The following is a 10500-nucleotide window of genomic DNA, read 5'->3' as shown; positions in this document are numbered from 1 at the left end:
TAAAAAGTTCTTAATACCCATCCAATCAGGTTATATAGCCACTGACTTGATATGGACGCACACACACTCAGTGATTACGACTGCAGTAGGTGTGACTGTGGTACCTCATCTTCACTGCAGTGTGACGCTCACAGATTGCAGACTCACAGTCCTCTGTGCGCCCCAGACTGGTGATATCCTACTTGTGCACAATGGATTACAAAAACAGTCCTTTTTTTTTTTTTTTTTTTTTTTTTTTGGCAGGGGCTCTTCAGCAACTCCTCCAGTTCTGCAGAGCTTTGGGACATCTGCAATGCAGAAGTCTATATATAGCAGTGGAGGTGGAGGGCGAGAGCAAAGAGACAGACAGACAGACAGACAGACAGACAGAAGGACAGAGCGATGTTTGGGCAGAGATGACACTTAAATAGAATATTAAGCTATCTATGCATTGACAATACATTGTTATTTTTTTAAAGTACGGTAAATTGGAATGTTGTAAAACTTATACCGAAGAATATTCTGGAGGCAGGCGCACCGATGTCAATTTACAAGTCAGCACTTAATACCACAAGGTCACTTGTAACATTAGTCAATATAAGTAAACGTTTCAGTCATTTAAAATAATAGCAAGATGTAATCAATCAACATTAAGGGAGGCTTGTGATTAAATGGTAATGCCTGGCATGTACAGTACAGTTTGATCCCAAAGAGTCTCAAGAGAGTAGTGAAGAGGATTAGAGAATTGCAAATGCAACAAATCCTGTAGATAAATAACCGACAATAATGTAATATGGCCTTTATATTTTAAAATGAGGTGTTAGTGTTATTATGAAGTGTTATGCTATTCTTTAATATGTAATAAATATTTTATTTTGATTAAATATTTCATAATGATTATTTTTAACAACGTCATACTTTTTAAAAATAATGACATTTTTTGACTGACCATGTCAAACCATATGATACGGAAAAGTAAAATTACATAAAATCAATAAATAATAATGCATTCAAACTGATCACCAACATTAACTCAGGAGCACAATATTAAAAAACAAAACTTTAACCTGCAAATCAAAAATATATAAAATAATTTGTGCTGATTTATTTTTTATTTTTTGCTGTGTGCAAAGCGCGCATGCTCAGTGCAAACAAAACCGCTACACCACCTAGCAAATGCTCCCTGCCAATAATGAGAGCGCCACTGCCCCCTAATGTAGTGGAGGTGCAATTGCACTTTATTCCAGGACAGTAAAAAAAATCAAAATACAAAAAAAAAAAAAAAAACATGTTCCGAGGTCAAACGCGCCCTGCTTGGTGGAGCCTCGCGCCCCCCTGGGGGGGCCCGCCCCACTATTTGAGAAGCACTGGTATAACACAATCGGACTCTGTAATATGTCTACAAGATCAATCAAATTAATTTTGTGCATTAAACACTAGTATATGCTTTTGTGTACTGTGAGACTATTCTACCCCCCTCTGGCATGAACTCTATTATTGGTTGATGCATTATTACCACAGAACAGAAATGGAGAAAGTAGTCACACTACTTACTTACTTGTACGTAATGTAACGCCTGATGGCTGATCAGCCATGGACGGCACAGCTGGACAGCAAAAACCGGAGAGCAACAAAGGAACTGGAAGTACAGAGCTTATTTTATTAACTCATTTGCTCCCAAAAACGTATAAATAGGTTCTATTTTAAAGGTTTTAAAGGGACAGCAACATGAAAAAAAAATCAACTTTTTGGACCTTTTAAAATGCTAATTCCTCACCAAGCACATGACGGAAGTGGTGTTTTGCTCCATTCGTCCTTCTATGAGAAATTCTAGATCATTCTGCTCTCCAAGCAATGAATCTTTGGGAAATGCCTAAAATCTTAAAATTACTCCTAATCCCAAACAATTATACAAAGATGTGCTTTTTCTACATGTCTTTTTACACATTTATTTCAGTTCTACAGATGCTCGTAACAGAAAAGAAAATTCTCTTAGGACACATTTGGATAATAAATGGCTTTATTTGGCTTTGAGAGAAATATCACTGCGTGAGCTAGCAGCGTGTACGTCACAGTTAACTACTAAGCAGATCCACTGGCAACGTATCCATACTCCTCTGCTACCCCAGCATTAGGTACGACGCGGGTGTTTGTATTTGATCGTTTCAGTCATGGTTAAGGCAAGTTTAAATTGAACGCGCAGCAAGCGAATGATGATTTCCAACCACAGGCGCAGTATTCAAGCTCTGAGTCAGGCCATGCATTTGTGCCTCTTGTTTCATTCATTTGTCGAGGAGAACGCAGGGCGAGGGCGTGGGACAAGACGAACGACGGCGTTAGACGACAGAGGAGAGTCCAAATAAAAAAGGTTGAGGTGTAAATAGCCCTATACAGTCAAACCTCGGTTTTTGAACATCATCCGTTCCAGAAGGCTGTTTCAAAACCGAATTGTTTGAAATCCGAAACAATTTTTCCCATTATAATTAATGTAAATAATTTTAATCTGTTCCAAGTTTAAAAAAACTTTTTCTGTTTTTTTTTTTGTTTTTTTTTTACTATTTTACACCATAAACTGCACTGTATACTGTTTACCATAAATAGAAAAGGAAATAGACACTGTTTTATTTTAATAGAAGATATCCTATCTAAAATGATGGGGAAAAAAATGCACTTACAGTATTTCTTCAATCTTCATTCATATGTTCATTGTTTGCAGCTTTTGGTTTAGGTTGTTTGTGTTCTGTATGCGTGTGTGTGTGGGTGTGAGTGTGTGGTTTCCTAAAGAAAGACAGAAAATAAGCCAATAAGTAAATGTATAAACGTAAGTTAAGGCAGAATGCAAATTAAATTAGCGCAGTTAACCATGCGTCATTTAGAACATCACTTCCGGTACGCGCTCTTAAAGTGAAACTAAATGGTGACACTTCCGGTTTCGGGCTTAGCAGCGCAACATCAACTTACGAGTGCTATGTGGTAACGTGCGGATGAGGAAACACCGTCCAAACATTCGTAACAAACATTTTAGAAGGAACAAGCTATAGCTGATTCTGGCAAGAAGGTTACAGACAAGAAATAAGGACAACAGGACCCACCAGTCTTTGACGCACACGCTAGCTAGCGCCAGACTTCCGGCTGCTATCGCTGCTGGCGAAGACTGATTCTGTTCAAGTGGCCACACGCACGAACGCGAGGGTAAATTGTGTCACGTGAACTCGCGTTCGAATGAACAGACTACAAATTATGCAAATTAGGATTCGTCTCAGTTACGCAGTTAAAGTTGAACACATAAGACTTAAGGAATAGACAGCTTTGTAGCCTTTTCTGCACTCGGCGAGTGAGTCGCGTTCAGGTACACTCGGCTTTTTTCACTTCAAGAGCCGATTTTTTTGGGACGAGTTCTGAGACATAAAATTCTCGAATTTTCTGGTCGAAAACCGATTTGGTGGAGAACAGAAGCGTTCGAAAACCCAGGTTTGACTGTACTTGTGGAACCTTGAACCACCTGCCACTTGCAGTCTGAGTGGAGTGGCTGTCAGTGTCACTGCCAGCTGTCACTCAGCCGTGCTCACACTTGCTACATTCAACAAAAAACGCGTTTGACATAGACAGCAAAAACGCGGTTGCTTCTCACAAAGAAGGAAAGAACAGAAAGGAAGCGGGTCAGCGTAGTGATCAATTACATGTCGTTTGTGTTTCACGCTTGTTCATTTTTTGAATATGCACACAGAGATAGCTCACTACTACCAATTTCTTCATTCAAGCAAGCAAAACACCCACTAGACTCGATGAGTTGCCGTTATTGCTGCGTTTTGATATTGCGATGCAAAAAAGATGGATGGTGAATGCGGACTTTTTTTTTTCTTTTTCTCTGTCTCACGAAGCACATCACTCGCTGTGGGACACACAAGGTTGGACTCAAATGGATACAATCCATTTTGCTTTACAGATGACAAGCTGATGATGATAGCTGGTAGTGCTATGATTTAAAAAAAAAAATGTTTGCCAACTTTTATCTGTCAAAATCTAATAGCACCGTAAAAGTTGGACTGGCTGTTTGTGTCGTGCTTTGTGCATTTTGTCTTTAAGGGTTATGTGCTACTACCTTATGTGCAGTATTTGATTAGTATCGGTCGTGATTGGCACATTCATTGCTTCCATAAAGCAAATAAATTCTGTTTAAAGTGTATGGAACATCTTGGCAGGATCATTCTTTTTTCCTTTTTTTGCCAGTGTAGATGGATCCAACTCATGTGCTGATTCGTTTTTTTAACAGGAATACCTCGCAAATAGACCAAGTGAAAAATAGAACTGGTCACTATATCTTATAAGCAGGAGAGATGATGATGATGATGATGATGATGATGATGATGATGATGGTGACGATGACTCCACAAGCAGTTTAGTTCTTGCTGGTCTTCTCAGTGGGGCTCTCCTTCTTCTTCTTCTCCTTCTCATCCTTCCCTTTTGGCTTCTCCTCCTCTTCCTCTTCCTCCTCCTCCTCCTCCTCAGCATCTCCTCCCTCCTGGTCGTCTCCCTCGTCTTCATCCTCGTTCTCCTCGTCCTCGTCCTCCTTGTCCTCTTCTTCTCCCTCCTCTTCCTCTTCCTCCGGCTTGGACTTCCTGTATGTTCCCAGGGAGTACGTGCGGGACGACATGTAGGAGAAGCCGGGGTAGCCCGACTGCACCATGGCACCGCCCACGGAGCTGAGGCGGCACTCCTCGCCTTCCAGCAGTTTCCTACACACACACACGAAGACCAGACATCAATATTTGGAGAAAAACAAAAAAAAACAAAAAAAAAAACACCATTTGTATATTTTGGAGCCTAAAACAGTAATTTAAAGTGACAGTGTATCAAATCTAGTGCCATCTAGTGGTGAACTAATCAAATGCAACAACCTAAGTTTGAATGCACATCCACGACAAGTGGCTCAGAGAGACTATACTTGTTTTTGTTTTAAATGTTTTCGTTTTTCCTTTTGGACAATCATTGCGACAGTTTTCAACATACAGTTTACAACAGGGGTGTCCAAACTATGGCCCGGGGGCCATTTGCGGCCCGCTGTCCAATTTTCAGTGGCCCGCGACATATGCTAAAAATGGCATTTGACTCAGTTCAAATAAAATAACAACAAAAATGTTTGGAGATGGTCAAAGTAAGAAGGGAGGGTGTCGAAAAACACAGGTGCTATTAACTCAACTCAACTTGATCTATATAGCTGTCACAAAGCGCTTTACAGAAACACAAAAAACAAACATAATATAATATATATTAAATATATATATATTTATATTAAAGTTTATTTTAGTTAACTAAAACTAATGAAAAAAAAAACTCAAATTCAAAACAATTTTGTAATCAAAATAAAATAAAAACAAACATGCTTTTTTTTTTTTTTTTTAAAGAAAAACTAACTGAAACTACATTTTATGTTTACAAAACTAACTAAAATAAAACTAACTATAAATATAGCAAAAACGTCCTTCGTATTAGTCTTTGGTAATTAATTTCATGCATGAGCCTTTGGGGATGATTTTAAATGTGATTTTTAGTAGATTTATTTGGATATAAACTGAAATAATGACGTTGCGCCCATGGTGTTTTTTAGATATTGCGCACAAGTAATTTTTTTCAAAAAAAAAACAACGAAAACTAATACTGAAAATAACTAAACTAAAACTAAGCATTTATTAAAGAACTAAAACTAATAAAAAAAAACTAACAGACCCACCTTCAAAACTAATTAAAACTAACTAAATTTAAAAAAAAACTCAAAATGAAATAAAAACTAAAATGAAAATTGCAAAACTATAATAACCCTACTGCCATATTACAAATAAATTGGTTTATACACTGCAGCATTTTTCTAAATGTGCAAAAGCACAAATAAATTATTTGTACAACTTTTAGTACTAAACACAATTTCTCTTCATAACATTATTTGGCCCTCAAATGAAAACGTTTGGACACCCCTGCCCTCCATCTACATGAGTTGACTATCAGGCCTCCTTTCTCCACATTCCGAGTTTGATTGTCGCACGACTGACGACAACTGCTACTGCCAACGTGTTAATTATTTGAAATGTTGCAAACCTGTAAGCGGCTATTTCAATGTCAAGCGCCATTTTGACATTGAGCAGATCCTGGTATTCCCGCAGGTGACGTGACATTTCTCCTTTGGTGCTGCGCAGCGCCGCCTCCAGCTGCTGAATGGTGTCCTAAAAAAACACATTTATTGACATATGGTCAATTCAAGGTCGAAAAAGTGATTGTCCGCATCGAAGCTGACACTTAGTGTGAACACTTCATCTCGTCCCACATACCTGCATGTCTCCTATTTCATTGTTATGGCGATCCTCCATCTCAGCTATCTGCCGCTCCAGGGCCTCATTGTGGCCCCTGAGGGCCTCAATCTCCAGGGTGCGAGCTTGCACCTGCCTGCGGTACTCGGTCAGCTCCTCCTTGGAGTGCTTGATGGCGTCCTGGTTGCGAGCGGCAGCCTCGGTCACCGTCGCAAACTTGGAGCGGTACCATTCCTCGGCCTGCGCCTGGTTCCTGCATGACAGGTTCTCATACTGGGCCCTGATGTCCTTCAGGGCCGCGGCCAGGTCCGGTTTGCTCATGTCCATCTCCACTGACACCTGGACAGAAGAGGGTTTTACGGCAGGGGTGTCCAAACTACGGCACGGGGGCCATTTGCGGCCCGCCGTCCAGTTTTCAGTGGACATGTGCTAAAAATGGCATTTGACTCAAGTTCAAATAAAATAAAAACAAAAATGTTTGGAGATGGTGAAAGTAAGAAGGGAGGGTGTCGAAAAAGACAGGTGCCATTAAAGGTTATTTTAGTTAACTAAAACTAACGAAAAAACTAAAATTCAAAAAACAATTTCGTTAACGAAATAAAATAAAAACAAAGATGCTTTTAAAAAAAAGAAAACTAACTGAAACTACATTTTAGGTTTACAAAACTAACTAAAACTAACTATAATTATAGCAAACGTCCTTCGTTTTAGTCTTTGGTAATTAATTTAATGCATGAGCCTTTGGGGATGATTTTAAATGGGATTTTTAGTAGATTTATTTTGAAACAATTTTTTACAATTACATTTTTTTTACAATTACAATTGTTTTATTTTAAATGGGATTTTTAGTAGATTTATTTTGATACAAACCAAAGCCCATGGTATTTTTTAAATATTGCAAACAAGTAATACACATTTAAAAAACTAAAACTAATACTGAAACTAATTAAACTAAAACTAAGCGTTAATTAAAGAACTAAAACTAATTTTAAAAAAACTAACAGAACCACCCTGAAAACTAATTAAAACTAACTACATTTAAAAAAAAATCAAAACAAAATAAAAACAAAAATGAAAAATTCCAAAACTATAATAACCCTACTGCCATATTACAAATAAATTGATTTATATACTGTAGCACTTTTCTAAATATGCAAAAGCACAAATAAATTATTTGTACAATTTTTAGGACTAAACACAATTTCTCTTCATAACATTATGTGGCCCTTGCGTCCTTCTGAGTTTCTGTATGTGGCCCTCAAATGAAAATGTTTGGACACCCCTGGTTTTACGGTTATACTGTTCACTTTTCAAGGGCGTTTTAGATTCAGATTTTATCATCGCCATTTTGGAGTAAGCGCTGCAAATGTGCTTCTTTTTTTTGGGGGGGGTTCATTGCGATCATCAAGATTCACCTGACTGGCGAGTGAGTGTGCATTTGATCGACGTGCTAATGAGCTGAGTCGGACGGCTGGAGGACAGAACTGAAGGATTAACTGCTGACTCGAGCTTCTGCTGTGCGGTCGATAGCTTACATGGCAGTAAAATTGCTTGCAGGGAGGTGCCAATACCCTGGAGAAATCTACCTGGCAACAGTCTTGAAATTGGTCTTGAAATTTCCTTAATTATAAAATACAGTAGTGGAAATTTCCGATTATAAATTTGAGTAAGTTTGAATACATTGTTGCTTCAAAACATTGTTCTATATGTTTATTACTAGGGATGTTCGATACCACTTTTTTTTCAGACTGATACCGATACTCAGACCCTCAGTACTCACTGATACCAACTGCCGATACCAGTAGTACATTTTGACAAATAAAAAAAAAAATCATTAAAAGATATTTTTAAACAAATATATTTCCTTTAATTTTGACCCCAAAAAAAACCAGCACAGTCACTCTTCAATTTAGTTTAAGATTCACAATTTTGAAGTATTTCCAAACCGGTGAAGTTTTGGTGAAAAACTGCTGCAAGCTAGCGCCACTTACAGGCAAGGAGGACTCACTTAACGTCTTCCCCCTCTGCCATCGCTCGCTTGTACTCGCCTGCGTCAGGAGTACTTGAAAAAAAAGGCTGGTATCGGTACTCGCCTATCCTTATTTATTACTGCGCTTCAAATAAAAAAGCCTTTTATTCATAAAGTGTGACGTGCAAGTCAGGGTGCCTGTTTTCAATACCGCCCCTTGGGAAGACCACACCCTTCGATGATGCGCTTTTTCTGCGCATTTTTCAACACTCTCTCCCCTTTTTCACTCCCCTCCCTTTTTCGCAAATGATGGACAATTGTTCCCTATCACGAGTTAAAAATGGGGGTTTTTTCCCCCATATTGCTCAACAATGTTACATTTATTTCTCTGGAGGATTCAACTAACTTTTTTCTAATGAATAAACCTTGTCTGATAATGTTGGTCTTACTGTTGTCGTGTTTGTTTGAAAGTTGTCACCGTTCATAAGAGTTTACTGCAAAAAGGGCGGGACCAGAAAAGTGAACTGCCATATCATAAATTGCGCATGAATGCAGTCAAACTGCGCAAAAAGGCCGCTGATTTCATTTGCGCAATGCAGCAGCGCCGTTAAAAGTAGACAATTTGGGGTGGAGCGTAATCGAGCCGGTAAAAGTTGGCTCACCTGCGTTGCCTGCAGTGACGACTGCAGCTCCTGCAGCTCCTCCTCGTGAACTTTCCTGAGGAAGGCGATCTCATCCAGCAGCGACTCCACTTTCTTCTCGAGCTCCAGTCGCGCCAAGGTGGCGTCGTCCACGTCCTTGCGGTAGCCCTTCAAGGTGTTCTCCGCCTCCTCGCGCAGCCTGCTCTCCTCGTCGAGCTTCTCCCGCAGGCGCTCCAGGGCCTCGCTCATCTGCACGCAGTCCAGGTGCATCTGGCTCTTCTCGTGGCTCAGCTCCTCGACGCGCGCGCGGAGCTCGCGGATCTCCTGCTCGTAGAGCTCGTGGAGGCGCGACGGCTCGCTGTTGCGTTGCCGCAGCAACGTCACCTCCGCCTCGAGAACTTTGTTCTGCTGCTCCAGGTTGTGCACTTTCTCGATGAAGGACACGAAGCGGTCGTTGAGCCCCTGCAGTTGCTCCTTCTCGTTGGTTCGGATGATCTTGAGCTCGTTGGTGACCGCCGTCGACTGGCTCAGGTCCATCATGGAGGAGGAGAAGACGCGGCCGGGGGCGGCGGTCCTGCGGTAGCCGCTGGACGACATGACCGAGGGGGACCCGTAGGTGCGACTGCGGTACCCCGAGGAGTGCACGCGGGACGGGCTGCTGCTGCTGCTGCTGCTCATCACCACGCGGCCGGCTCGCGGCGCGTCGCCGAATATCTTCCGATAGGAACTGCTGCTATACATTTCACTGGAGTAACTCATGTTTTCTTGTCCCACTTGCGGGTGTCTTGCCGAGCCGTGGAAGTGGAGTCCGGGTTGAGTGAGACGCAACGTGAGCTCAAGCGCCGTGTTGCATGCAGTGATCGAGTTCCCCGCAGGTGCTTTTATAGGGAGGGGTGCGCCTGCGCATCATCTGGCGCAGAAGCAACGGGACGGGACGGGATGGGACGGATGCAGGGGCCGCGGTGTGGGAGGGGACCTGGCCTGCTACCACATGCACCCTCTTGGGAGAGAAGAATTCACTCATTCAGCGCCTCTTTGCTGTCGTGCCACTCAAGCATTACATGACAAAATGAAAACGCTTGGCGTGCAAACTTATCATTCACTTTCAGCGACAACAAAATGATCAATAAGAGCCAGAATTTTCTTATATCCACCCGCACACCTGACGTGACTGCCATTGGACTTTTTTATTTTTTCCTGCTCTCCTTGCAGAAATTTAATCGATGTGGGCCCACAGCTGTGTTTTGTTACTGCAGTCTGTCCCCGCCCCTTCCCATCCCCACCTCTGCATTGAGACTAACATTTTTATGATATGCTCTCACATTCACTCCCCTGGAATATGAAAACGTATTTCTCTTTAAAAAGGGGATGCGTTGTACTTATTTAATTGCTAATTAACGTCAGCACGGCAAACGTCTACATTCACAAATTCATTCTTTACTAGCCCCAAGGTCACAATGTCAATAATTTTCCTTCATCATGTGACATTTGAAGTGACGTCTACCTGATTCTGACTCTGGCCTTGGTCCTGATCCAAGCTGGTCTGGAGATTAGACCACACCCCTTGCACACGCATCCAGCCTGCAGCCTCGCCACCTCAATACAGTGA

At 41.2% G+C, this 10500-nt stretch overlaps 1 protein-coding gene across 1 annotated transcript; it reads right to left on the bottom strand.

The window, feature by feature from the left end:
• Nucleotides 1-1981: 1981 nt before the first annotated feature.
• neff1 (neuronal intermediate filament family member 1) lies at nucleotides 1982-9850 on the bottom strand. Its single transcript, XM_077521130.1, has 4 exons — nucleotides 8913-9850; nucleotides 6303-6620; nucleotides 6073-6197; nucleotides 1982-4715 (listed from the first exon to the last, which is right to left on the bottom strand). The coding sequence occupies exons 1-4, from the start codon at nucleotides 9648-9650 to the stop codon at nucleotides 4379-4381; spliced, it is 1518 nt and encodes a 505-aa protein (XP_077377256.1). The 5' UTR covers nucleotides 9651-9850; the 3' UTR covers nucleotides 1982-4378.
• Between the last annotated feature and the right edge of the window lie 650 nt (nucleotides 9851-10500).

This window comes from Festucalex cinctus, chromosome 5 (assembly GCF_051991245.1).
Source record: "Festucalex cinctus isolate MCC-2025b chromosome 5, RoL_Fcin_1.0, whole genome shotgun sequence".
In the NCBI taxonomy this organism is placed as follows: Eukaryota; Metazoa; Chordata; class Actinopteri; order Syngnathiformes; family Syngnathidae; genus Festucalex; species Festucalex cinctus.
Note: the sequence above shows the minus strand (reverse complement) of the source record. Positions and strands in the feature narration are given on the sequence as shown.

Excerpts from the sequence above, each read along its gene's own strand:
- neff1 (XM_077521130.1), bottom strand. The coding sequence starts at position 9,650 with ATGAGTTACTCCAGTGAAATGTATAGCAGCAGTTCCTATCGGAAGATA. Across the intron at positions 6,621-8,912 it reads CGTCACTGCAGGCAACGCAG|GTGTCAGTGGAGATGGACAT; the intron begins GTGAGCCAACTT and ends TCTTCTGTCCAG. Across the intron at positions 4,716-6,072 it reads ATTGAAATAGCCGCTTACAG|GAAACTGCTGGAAGGCGAGG; the intron begins GTTTGCAACATT and ends GTGTGTGTGTAG.